General features: G+C 36.9%; 1 protein-coding gene across 2 annotated transcripts in view; it reads left to right on the forward strand.

Annotated features, from left to right (window-relative positions):
• NEBL (nebulette) overlaps positions 1–13071 on the forward strand; it is a 379950-nt gene extending 366879 nt beyond the window's left edge. For both annotated transcript variants that reach the window (XM_027559997.1, XM_027559998.1), the window contains 2 exons: positions 4945–5051; positions 6987–13071. In XM_027559997.1, coding sequence (XP_027415798.1) covers positions 4945–5051; positions 6987–7163 — 284 coding nt within the window. In that variant the 3' untranslated portion in view covers positions 7164–13071. The remainder of the gene's footprint in view (positions 1–4944; positions 5052–6986) is intronic.
• The last annotated feature ends 589 nt before the right edge of the window (positions 13072–13660 follow it).

A 13660-nucleotide genomic window follows, 5' to 3' on the forward strand; every position in this document is an offset into this window, starting at 1 on the left:
AAGTTCACGGTTCACGTATTGCTGAAGCCTGGCTTGGAGAATTTTGAGCATTAGTTTACTAGTGTGTGAGATGAGTGCAATTGTGTGGTAGTTTGAGCATTCTTTGGCATTGCCTTTCTTTGGGATTAGAATGAAAACTGACCTTTTCCAGTTCTGTGGCCACTGCTGAGTTTTCCAAATTTGCTGGCATATTGAATGCAGCACTTTCACAGCATCATCTTCCAGGATTTGAAATAGCTCAACTGGAATTCCATCACCTCCACTAGCTTTGTTCATGGTGATACTTTCTAAGGCCTACTTGATTTCACATTCCAGAATGTCTGGCTCTAGGTCAGTGATCACACCATCGTGATTATCTGGGTTGTGAAAATCTTTTTTGTACAGTTCTTCTGTGTATTCATGCCGCCTCTTCTTAATATCTTCTGCTTCTGTTAGGTCCATACCATTTCTGTCCTTTATCGAGCCCATCTTTGCATGAAATGTTCCCTTGGTATCTCTAATTTTCTTGAAGAGATCTCTAGTCTCTCCCATTCTGTTGTTTTCCTCTATTTCTTTGCATTGATCGCTGAGGAAGGCTTTTTTATCTCTTCTTGCTATTCTTTGGAACTCTGCATTCAGCTGCTTATATCTTTCCTTTTCTCCTTTGCTTTTTGCTTCTCTTCTTTCCACAGCTATTTGTAAGGCCTCCCCAGACAGCCATTTTGTTTTTGGATTTCTTTTCCATGGGGATGGTCTTGATCCCTGTCTCCTGTACAATGTCACAAACCTCATTCCATAGTTCATCAGGCACTCTATCTATCAGATCTAGGCCCTTAAATCTATTTCTCACTTCCACTGTATAATCATAAGAGATTTGATTTAGGTCATACCTGAATGGTCTAGTAGTTTTCCCTACTTTCTTCAATTTAAGTCTGAATTTGGCAATAAGGAGTTCATGATCTGAGCCACAGTCAGCTCCTGGTCTTGTTTTTGCTGACTGTATAGAGCTTCTCCATCTTTGGCTGCAAAGAATATAATCAATCTGATTTCGGTATTGACCATCTGGTGATGTCCATGTGTAGAGTCTTCTCTTGTGTTGTTGGAAGAGGGTGTTTGCTATGACCAGTGCATTTTCTTGGCAAAACTCTATTAGTCTTTGCCCTGCTTCATTCTGTACTCCAAGGCCAAAAAAAAAATCTTTTATTGTACCAAGTATAAGGTGGATAACAAGTTTGATAACCCCAAAAGGACTTGTGTTAAATAATATAGCCAGAGAGGGAGATGAAAATAATCAATAAAGGTGTGAGGAGAGACCATAAGGACAAGATAGCTTGTATTTACTCTGAAATTTCTCATTCTAAAGTCTTCTGTTCTTTCCAACCCATGCATGTTTAGGATAAATACTTTCTTCTCCCTCTGTATTTCACAGTAGCTACAGATTCCTTTAGGAGGTAAGATTTGAACAATTGAGTAGGCATAAATTTACATCCAGAGAAGGCAATGTCACTCCACTCCAGTACTCTTGCCTGGAAAATCCCATGGATGGAGGAGCCTGCTAGGCTGTAGTCCATGGGGTCTCTAAGAGTGGGATACGACTGAGCTACTTCACTTTCACGTTTCACTTTCATGCACTGGAGAAGGAAATGGCAACCCACTCCATTCTTGCCTGGAGAATCCCAGGGATGGGGGAGCCTGGTGGGCTGCCGTCTATGGGGTCGCACAGAGTCGGACACGACTGAAGCGACTTAGCAGCAGCAGCAGCAAATTTACTTCATTTTTAAATGCCACAATTAGAGAACACTTTTAAAACAATTATTATTGGAGTATAGTTGATTTACAATGTTGTGTTAGTTTTAGGTGTACAACAAAGTAAATCAGTTATACATATATTCATTATTTTTTAGATTTTAGACCTTTTCTCATATAGGTTATTAAAGAATATTGAGCAGAGTTCCCTGATCTACACAGTAGGTCTTTATTATCAATTTTATATATGATAGTGTGTATATGTTAATCCCAATCGCCTAATTTAGTCTTCTCTCCTTTTGCCTTTGGTAACCATAAGCTTGTTTTCTACATCTGTGACTCTATTTCTGTTTTGTAAATAAATCCATCTGTACCACCTTTCTAAATTCCTCATATGTGTGTTAATATATGATATTTGTTTTTCTCTTTATGACTTAACCTCACTCTTTATGACAGTCTCTAAATCCGTCTACACCTCTGAAAATGGCACAGTTCCATTTTTATGGCTGAGTAATATTCCATTGTATATATGTGCCACATCTTCTTTGTCCATTCCTCTGTTGATCGGCATTTAGGTGGCTCCCATATCTTGGCTGTTGTAAATAGTGCTGCAGTGAACATTGGAATACATGTATCTTTTCAAATTATGGTTCTGAATCTAGAGAATATTTTTAAACAATATTTCTTGAGTTGTCATTACTGATGGGTGCTAAACCTGTGCAAATTTAAATATGTTACAGCCTATGAGATAGCATATTTAAGAATTTTTTCATCATTGTCCTTTCTTGATTTTTTTTCCCAAAATATTTTAAGATGATTGTGCTTGACTCTGTACATCAAAATTTAAAGATCATAGTTAAATAGTGTGATAAAGGATTGAGAGTTTAATTTTTTATTTTAATTAATTTTAAAGGGTTACTTATTTAATCTGCTGGGAGGGATTGGGGGCAAGAGGAGGAGGGGATGACAGAGGATGAGATGGCTGGATGGCATCACTGACTCGATGGGTGTGAGTCTCAGTGAACTCTGGGAGTTGGTGATGGACAGGGAGGCCTGGCGTGCTGCAATTCATGGGGTCGCAAAGAGTCAGACACGACTGAGCAACTGATCTGATCTGATCTGATTCACATATAGATCAAGATAATAATGAAGAAATGACTTGTTTAAATGGATAAAAACCCAGTCCAGAAGTGCTAGCCTTCAGATGCAGTTGGAGTCACTGATTAATATGTATTTAAGGAAATGCGTTAAGTATCCTGAGCCATTTCTTTAATTGGGCAAAGGATAAGTGTCCAAGACCATCACAGCTATAGGAAGACAACTGGTTTTGTCACTTCTCTAATGCCTGCATGCTTTGAATGTAGTGGACAGTGAAAATTATTCACATCCATGCAGGCTTACCAAGTGACAGAAGGGTAGTAAGCTCTTTGCACACATGGAGTCTTTTAAATATTTGCTGATAGTCAAGGGAGAAAATAAATGAGTGGTCAGTGCTTTCTGCTTCCAACACAAGGAAAAGCTTTTTTACTCAGCTAATTAATTAGGTCTAGACATTTATGGAAATTATTTTTTCTTCATGAGTGAATTTTGACAACATCCTTGACATCTATTAACATTAAACATTTAAATTGAGTTGATAATATTAAAAAGTACTGTTTTCTGAAGTATTTGATGTTTGATAACTTTAAAATATACTGCAATCCAAGTTAAGTGCTTTCTCTAGAAAGACATTGAATAAACACAATTACATTATAATATTCATTAGTTCAAGAACTACTTTAAAAATCTCCATTTAACCTAATATCACTATGATATGGAGAATACATTAATGATTTGTAACTTTCTGATGATTAAACTTCTTTAAAGTTTTATGTTCTCATATATCATTAGAATGAGTGTGCCACTTATAAAATAGTAATTATTCATAATACCCAAGAATTACGTCTGCTTTATTCTTTTATTATAATGTCCTGAGTAAATCAACCATTATAATTAGTTTATATACTCAACCCGATTGAACAAACAGGACAATCTATTGTGGGTTTTTATAGGACTTGTATCATACAAGTTTTACTATGATGAAGGGAATGCCTACTAAAATACCTTCATGTATAGCCCCTGATTCTGGTTACAGATACACACTACTGATTTTTGTGGGGTTTTATCTAGCTTCTGTATTAGTTTCTCTAGAATTCTGATTTCTTCAAAACAGAAACTATGTCTTTTGAATGTCATTAATTAGTGTGAGACTAGCACAGACTAAGTGAATACTCTTTTTTAATGTAGAAGTTTAATGTTTATGAAATTCTTTAACTGGTTTGGTTCTAAGGTTTTGTAACATTATTCAACTGACTTATAGCCAAAATAAAATGATTCTTACATGATTCGTATATATGATCCATATATTCTAAATAAAATTTTCTTTAAAGTGTACAGACTTATTATTAGCTGCTTAACAAACATTTGTTTCTGAACATATGTCATGTTTACCGTCTTTGTAAAGGTAACATTCAGCAGTGTGTTTCAAAATACTGAAAGCATCTATTGTTAAGTATTCAATATTTTGTGAAAACACGTATATCCTGTCACTGGTTTGAAAATCCAATTAAATTCCTTTAAATTTCTTCTTTTTTTTTAGTTGACATATAGCTGGTTTACAATGTTGTGTTAGTTTCAGATTTACATCACAGTGATTCAGTTATACATATACATGTAAATCTATTCTTTTTCAGATTTCTTTTCCTTTCTAGGTTATTATAAAATATTGAGTATAGTTCCCTATGCTATACAGTAAGTCTTTGCTATAAATTCCTTTAAATTTCTTATTTTTTTAAATTTATTTTTATTTTGGAAAATGCCTACAGGGATCATATAGCCAAGTGAAAACATGATTTTTTTAAGAGATTATGGGAATTTTTGTTATTTGTGTTGTTTTAATATATAGCATCTGCAATAGAGCATTACAAACATTTCTAACATATATTTGATTGCATGTTACACTGATTACCTATATATGCCCTTAATGACTGAAATTTATAGTATGGTAGAGATCACTTATAACATCACTGCTCAAATTTCACATGACACTGAAAATGGCGTTTTGTTCCAGAATTGTCTAGCTGAGCATGGGGTTACTTGAGGGCTTGGGATGGGTACTCTGAGGCTCATTTTAAGGAATCTGTGTGTGTGTGTGTGTGTGTGTGTCTCTTTAATGTCCAGCGCCTGTTCTTCCTGGAGCCTACCAGCAAAGCCATTCTCAAGGCTATGGGTACATGCACCAGACCAGCCTGTCATCTGTGAGGTCAATGCAGCATTCACCAAATCTAGTAAGTGCCCGTTTGAAGTGCTCCTCCTTCCCTGGTCTTCATAGTTTATCTCCAGAATATAAAAGCACGTGGAGTACAGTTGGATTGAATAGGGTTCATTTTTTACATAAAATGTAAATGATGATGTGTTGCCATTTGTATAGCTTCTTCTAAGGAAGTAGAGGATAGAGGTAAACCATTGAGAAGGGAAAGCATGATGTGAAAACATGTAAATAATGAAACATAGTAAGACTCTACCGGTATTCTGTCCTCATTGTTACCTCATGATTGGAAATAGTCAACCATGGTCTTCATTCAATAAAAAAGCACAAATATTTGGTCATGTTAAAGAGTTAATCAAAATGGCCATGGAGACCTAAACGACACGGTCAACATATGTCTTTGAGTTCTCCTCTTGGAAATCCTGGAGTGCTAACTCATTCATTGAATGGAAGACTTGGAAGCAGACTTCCAGACCAGTCAGTCCAGTTTGGTATCTTCTGATGAGATGGCTTCTCAAGCTTCTGACACAGTCTCTTGGCCTTTGTCTGTGCCCTTAGAAATAGGTGGCCCTTCTAAACAGCTTGTAAGATACCTTTTTAAAATATATTTGTAAAAGTATAGTTGACTTTAATATTATATTAGTTTCAGGTATACAACATAGTGATTTGGTATTCTTATAGATTGTGTACCATACAGAATTATTATAATATTATTGAACTACTTCCCTGTGCTATACATCACATGTCTATGACTTATTTCCTTTAACGAGTGGTAAGGAATCTTTCGGAGAAGGCAGTGGCACCCCACTCCAGTACTCTTGCCTGGAAAGTCCCATGGACGGAGAAGCCTGGTGGGCTGCAGTCCATGGGGTCGCTAAGAGTCGGACACGACTGAGCGAATTCCCTTTCACTTTTCACTTTCATGCATTGGAGAAGGAAATGGCAACCCACTCCAGTGTTCTTGCCTGGAGAATCCCAGGGACGGTGGAGCCTGGTGGGCTGCCGTTTATGGGGTCGCACAGAGTCGGACACGACTGAAGAGACTTAGCAGCAGCAGCAGCAGCAGCAAGGAATCTTTAATCACTCTAAAATTCTTGCATCTCAGCCAATTTCCTCAGTCTACTAATGCACTTGATTTTGAGGTTGTCTGATATTATTAGCTAAATCCTTGGCCTCAAAAGAAAAGAAATATGGTAAAACTCAACTAATTATAACAAGGATTTAATTATATGTACCTCAATATTCATGACATTTATATGCTAAATGTCTCCTATTATGTGATACAAAATCCTATTGAGTATATTATGGATTTTTTTTCTTTTTTTTTTTTTAAGTATTTTAAAATAGAAACAAAATTTTTGAGTAAAGTTCATCACCTCTGCCAGGGGACCAATGGTTGTAATGACTTGGCAGTGACTTGGGCCTGTCTGCCACTATGGTGGGCTTTGTTCTCTGAAGAATGTGGACTAGGGGAGAATCTACATAATCTAAGGACTCTGGGCTTATCTGAAGCTGGGGGAGTGGCTTTACTGCTTCAAAGCTTACTTTTTAAAAAAAGATTTTTATTTTGTATTGGGGTATAGCCAATTAACAAACAATGTTGTGATAGTTTCCAGTGAACAGCGGAAGGATTCAGCCATACATACCCTCCAAACTGTCCGCCCTCCATCCAGGCTGTCACATAACACGGAGCGGGGTTCCAAGTGCTCAACGCTTACTTTTTGACAGCTAGCTGTTGTATTTAGTGGCTTGCTCTGGTCCACAATATTACCCCTTTTGCCAGACTAGTAAGCTTGAAATGAACACAATCAGGACAGACAGTAGGCTCCAGAAATAGATGTGCTTGGAAAGGTTCTTGGTAGTTCCTTTATGTGTGGGCTGGTTTGTCGTGGTTGGCATTTGTAGCCTTGACTGTCTTGGTGTCCATTGTGTGACCCCATCTTTCCTTTCTCAGAGGACCTACCGAGCCATGTATGATTACAGTGCCCAGGATGAAGATGAAGTCTCCTTCAGAGATGGGGACTACATCGTCAATGTGCAGCCCATTGACGACGGCTGGATGTACGGCACGGTGCAGAGAACTGGAAAAACCGGAATGCTTCCAGCGAATTACATTGAGTTTGTTAATTAATCATTTCTCCCTGCCCTTTGAGCTTTGTTCTAATGTATACTAAACCCAATCTTTTTAAAAGATAGAAGATACTTTTAAGACAACTTGGCAGTTATTTTACAATAATCTATCCTTCCTTTGACAATTAGACATGCAGGAAGAAGGAATGACTTCTGGGCTGAAAAACAGCAGCATATTTGGTAATTGGTATAAACAAATAATTAGGTCTGGAGACCTGGTGCTGCTCGTTGTGGTAATGGTTTCCTTTGATTGGCTATTGAACCCTTCTGGGAAAACATATTTTTGTAAACTTTAATAGAGATGTTGATTGTCCCTTAAATGTCACAAATATATGAAACTTCTTAGCTGTCACTTTGGAATCACCAGAAGCCAGTCCTCTTAATTCAATAACACAGCTGATAATTTAAAAACCATTTTAGCTTTCGAGTCACAAGGCAATTTCCAATTCAAGTGAAAATTGCCTAAATATAATAAATGTAAGCAGTGGAAGAATGACAGTTCTGTTAAAATTATATTGACTGGTGGCCTTAGGGATCTAGAAACTTTCAATGAACAAAGAAATTTCCTTGTTCCTTGGGCCGACTTGGGTCTGTTTATTTCTCATTTGTACTGAAGCATATGCTATTCTCCATTTACATTCTATGAACCTAAGGACACGCTTGGCTCCATAGAATGTCAGGACCAAATAACTTCACAGCTGCTCTGCAAAGGGCAAAATTTAAGGTCATCTATGTTATTTCCCTAATACTAATAGCCTTTACCCTGTTGCATGTCATGTAGGTTCAAGCTTCTGTAACATAGGCAGCTGCACTGCCCTGTTCCTGTTATTCAAACAAAAAGTGTGGCCGATACCTAAAAGCCCTACCCTCTAGATGCCAGCTCAGCAGACAAGCATAACTTGAGAAGTTGCTTGAGATTCTCCTGCCGCATTGCACTCTAGTTTTGAAGGATTTACACCTTAGAACATAGATGTATACGCTAGCAAATAAGTGATTTAGGCATTTATTGAACAGCTTCCATTAACTTAATGCCACTGTTGACTTAAAAGTTAAGAAAACTTCCTAGAAGCCAGTGACAAAGCTGGAATATGAAGTGTGCTGGGAGAAACCAATCAACAAAAGATTGCCAGCTGCACACACAGAGAGACAGGTGATCTGGTTTCTTATTTGGGAAAACACTATTCAGATTCTGGGATGGAAATCTAGCTACTGAAATTGCTTAATGAAAAGACTTCCTTCCCACTTTCTGGATTTTATTTTCTAAATCACATTTGGAAGTGAGAGGGGGATGTCACCAGAGATTTGACAAGTTGTTCACTAAAAAAGAAATTGTTGTCACATTTTAATTTTCAACTGAGTGACTTTGCAGGCTCTTGCTGGATTCACAGGCATGACCATCACATCACGAAGTTTTTACCTGGAGTCCACAATCAAGATCACTGGAGAGATTCATGCCCATCAGCAACTCTGGGTTTTTCTGATTGTGCCATTAGAGAGACTTGCAACAGGGTAGCAGTCATGTAGGGTCTGACTCTACAGCTGTGATGAAACTGAAAAAGCAAAATGTAATTATAAACATGTATCAAATATATGGGCCTTGGGGATATCTGCTTTAATGATATATTCAAAGAAATTAACAAAATAAGCTGTAAAACATCTTTTCTTGAAATGTTTATTAGTCCAAAGGCAAATATTAATTCATTTACACCTTTGAAAAGTAAGCACATAGTTTTGAAATCTGTAGTCTCATTTTTATCAGGCTAAAAGAGTAATTAGATAAGCTTTATTACACTCAAGCAACATACTCTATGACACTGATGTAAAACTGAGAAGAGAAAAATTCAGGCAAATAACTAGAGGTTATTTGAGGGGGTTTTACAGATCACCACATAATCAGCTTGCCTAATTTTCTGTTATTGAAATGATCAGTTGCAATTCAATTGATTAAACCCCATACTGGTTTTGGTGTCTTATACACAAACCTACTAAAACAAGCAGAACTTGGAATATTCTTGCAAAAATTCCTTTGCATTAAAACCGAGGGCAACAAGCTTGCTTAGTTTTATTATACCATTAAATAAATATTTATTATTCACCCAGACAGACTACTTTTTGTGATTATAAGAGAGTAGTTGTTGATTAAATCTGCAGACTAAATGTGGGGTACACTTTTTGATAAGCACATTTATAGCAAGCTCAGAGGAAACCAATTTCAAATGATGATTATAATGGGGAAGTAGTCATAAAGTAACAGCTTGATGTTTCATTGTTTTTCTCTTCCACTTATTTTAAAATCAGATTCACTGAATGTAAAAGTCAATACTTATTTGGGGAGTAATTTTCCCCAAATTTTAAGCTTCACATAATGTTTGCATAGCAAGATACTTCTGCTTCCAGCCTTTAGGAATTAAGAACTGATCAGAATTTAACTAGAGGGCAGTTATTTTATAATAAAGACCGAGGGACAAGTTGCACACGTTGCTAATGCTATAATTTGATGGTGTTGTCACTGTTATTAAAGCCTGTCAGGATATTAAGCATCTCAGCAGAAATACAGAAAACAATATATGTATAAAACCAAAGTGCTATTTTTACAGCATCATTTTCAAGACTGCATTCTCGAACACCTTTTCCCCTTTCCACATGCCACCCCTCTTGTTTTCAATTTGGCAACAGTTATATTCTGCATAATGTGACAGCTCAAGAAGGGTTTTAAAAAAACAAGTCTTTTAAAAGAGGGCTGTAAATGCCCAAGCACAGAGAGCATGCACCTAAATTTCTAATTGTGATGTGTTCTCAAACCTGATAAAAGCACAAGGGCAGTTTGATACGCTTTTAAAAGGTTCCGAAAACAGAACTTACATGGATCATCTCTCTCTTGAGCAGAGCATAGCAACCGAATATATCGCTTGTGGTGTAAGCTTTTGTAGTGAGCGTTTTACTAATTCTTGTTCTCTGGGAAAGCTTTCTATGTCTACCCTGTGACAAGGCACGTCTCCACGTCTCCTTCTTACTGTTTACACAGCCACAGTGTAGCCCACTTGGAAATAATTATCCGGTTGTCAGATCTCCACACTGTCCCTGCATCTTCTCAGGCTTCCCCCACCTCAGAGACCACACAGGAATTTGCAAGCACAGTGCCCAGGAGCACCTTTTATGAATGTGGATGCGATTAGACCGGCCCCCCTCTTGCCGCCAGGTTCATTACTTGAGGATGGCGAACACACGCTTTTGCCAGTCTCGCTGCAGTCTTTCTTTCCTTATCTTGTCTGTGTTGAGCTCGACAACAGTCTGGGATTTGGGAGGAAGATTTCCCTAAACACACAGTGGAAGCTTAAGAGGCGCATCTTTTCTTCAGGTTTGCCCATCTCCAGTGGAGTGTTTTTTAATGAAAAGATTAAAGAAATTGTGTGTGATCCTTTAATAACACCCTCTATATAAAGTGAATATAGTTTATACCAAAATTATAATTATATAGAAATAAAAAATATCGGTGCCTTTTTGATTACCCTTGTTTATTCATTATGGTCTTGGAAAGAAAACCAAGCAAGCAAGCAAGCTTCTGCCTATTCTATAGTAATATTTTATTATATGATCATTGGTATTTTTATGGTGGAGAAGTGAGATGCTCCTGACGGTTAGGAAAGGTGATAACTGATTGTATTTTACCTCTAGAGGTTTAGAACTTTAGAAAATACCGACTTCTTTTGTCTTGTTTCTGAAAGTTTCTTTGTGGATTTATATATAGTTGAGATGCATAAATGTAAACTTTAGGTTTGAGATTTAAAATACCTGTTGTAAGTTAGAAGAATTATGTTATGAGGCTGAATTCATTACACCAGATGAAGTTCACTTCATAAATCCATTATACCTTAGCTATTTGCTTCTGATAATCTGAAAGTGGCTAGAGCATGGTTGTTTGGGGTAACTTGACATGGAGGTGAGAAAGCTTTCGTTAATAAGAAGCTCTGTAAACCAAGTGTGCAATGCCAATATGAAGTCTCTTGTTGAAGTATTCCACGCCCATTAAAGGTTCTTTCCAGACAATTGTCCACTATCACTGATTCAAGAAAATCAAGACATTGTATGCTGCTTCTGTGGCCATCATTCCCTGAGGCATAGACTACTGGATCCGCAAGCCTGGAAGGACCCCTGGGGCAAATCTACACCCTCGTGGTCCTTGTTACTTCAATATCTTCATGGGAATTTCATATGCTTTTTGTGTTTGATATATGGTATTCAATTTGCATAGTATACACTTCTTTGTAATCCAGTTGCTGTTAAGAACGATTTACTTTAAAGGAAAAGAGAAAACTACATCATAGTTCCCTTCTTTAGTGTTCATGCAATGAACGGCTGAGCATTTATAAGCAGCACCAAGTGTATTACAGGCAGGGTGTGGAATCTTCGCTCTTTGACCTGTGATTAAAACATGAACTTGAATCCTTGTGCAGATTGGTTTCTGTTTGCTTCAAAATATGTAGAATTGTGGTTGATGATTAATTTGCAAGATTGTACTAACTTTGAGAGCCTACAGTTTTATAGAAAACACTTCATGTTTTAAAATGAAGGAGCTTACAGAATGATACGTTATTAATATAATTTGGCTTTTGTTATGCAAATTGTTAACACCAGCTATTAAAATATATTTTAGTAGAAATGCTTTAATTCATATTTTTTCCTCTACACTGTGAATCTTTAAGCCTTGGTGGACTAGAGCAACATCGTGCTGCCCAAAGGACTAACCTATGCAAACCAGTTCACATTTCAGTGGATGTCACAGTAATTGTGTAATATGCTGTTATTTCCCCCGCATAATGTACAGCAGCACTGAAATAACATGTTCAGCCGAGCATCGTGTATGTACAGACAGTTACTCACAAACCCTTCAAGGCTACCATGATCATTAGTATTATTCGTGTAAGAGCAGATTGCTGACTTATCTACTGAAACCATTTGAACGATGTCAGAACAAGAATGACAGATGGATGCATCGGCCATGGCTCCCAAGTGGTCCCTGCAAGTGTTCTCCTGTGATGAAGCCTCGTTCTCAGATGCACTCTCTCCAGGGTATTATTATTCTGTGTCTTCTTTCTGTATTTGTAAAACATTATAACGCTTTAATTTCCTATCTCTACACATTCGGTTGGCTTAAATAAATGCAGGATGTAACAAAATGGTTCCACTTGTCAGTTCTCACCTTGGTTTCTTAGAGCAGTGCTCATTGATAATTCCCTGGGTGTGGGTTTATCGTGACAACTCACGTCAAATCGCCTCAAAGGTCTGTGCTGGCCTCAGACCACTTACCTTGGTGAGCTGTTTAGAATGTGTCTTCCTCCTACACATAAACTTAGCTTTAAATGAAAACAATAGTATGCTTTTTCAAGCTGAGTCTCTTTCTGATTTTATATCAAAGTGCTGCAGTAATTCATCATTGTAGTTCACTGCTTCCAAGGCTGACTTCCTCATATGTCCTCAATAGTACGACTTTAATTTTCTTGTGTTTGAAAGATGAAAGAAACAGCTTGCAGCAAAGAGTAGAAAATGCTCAAACTGGGTACATGAAACAGGGAGATGCTCTGATTTCCCAACTCAGAATGGCTCATTTATCATAGAGGATAATTGCTTTTCCCCCTAATTTTCCCATAGTTGGAAAAAGTGAGTTTGTTCCTTTTTTTGCCCTCATGTAAAACTACTGAGACTAGGGTCTTAGCTTTATTGTGTTATTTTGTAACAGTTCTTTGATGGTGCCTAAATTCTCCTAATTATAAACCGATAAACTCTGCTGATGACATATTTAGTGCTTTTGCGCAAAGAATACTCTTCCTAATCTTGAATTTTCTGTTTTTCATATTCCAAAAGTATGAAATATTTGTATGCTATTAATCATTAAACATACTTATAATATTTCAAATGGTAAATCAGCTTATTTATTTATTTGAAGAATATACTTTTTTTTCTCTCAAAGTTTTATTTCCCCCACTATGCTCATAAATTTTACTCTTGGGAACTCAAGCCACAGAGAAATGACCAACTTAGCAAGATTTTTTTTCTGAACTAAAATGATTTAGATTTAGAATAAGGTAATCTTATATTTTTATTAACTTAAAACCTTGTGAAGCCAGTTTTACAAATAATTGAGACATACATGACCACTAGAAATCTAGCAAAGTAACTTTTTACAAAAATACTCATACATAGTAAATTGAAAAGTAGATAAAAGGAAAGTTTTGTTCTTTTCTTTACGTAATCTGCTTCTTCTATGCAGAGAGATTGAATAGAGTTTTGTGATGGCAGAAAACTGGATATGGTCCAAATGTGAACTTCAACTACTTTCTGCAGTTCTCAGCACAGTTCTCAGGCCTTTGTCCATTTATATTTGTACTTGGGAGCAGCAGAGTTCTGATGAAAAATAGAATGAGAAAATGGGTTTAAAGGGTGAAAAGTCAATATTAGAACAAAGGACCCAGTTACTGATTTTGTATTTATACCATGACA

Source organism: Bos indicus x Bos taurus, chromosome 13 (genome assembly GCF_003369695.1).
Source record: "Bos indicus x Bos taurus breed Angus x Brahman F1 hybrid chromosome 13, Bos_hybrid_MaternalHap_v2.0, whole genome shotgun sequence".
Classification (NCBI taxonomy): Eukaryota; Metazoa; Chordata; class Mammalia; order Artiodactyla; family Bovidae; genus Bos; species Bos indicus x Bos taurus.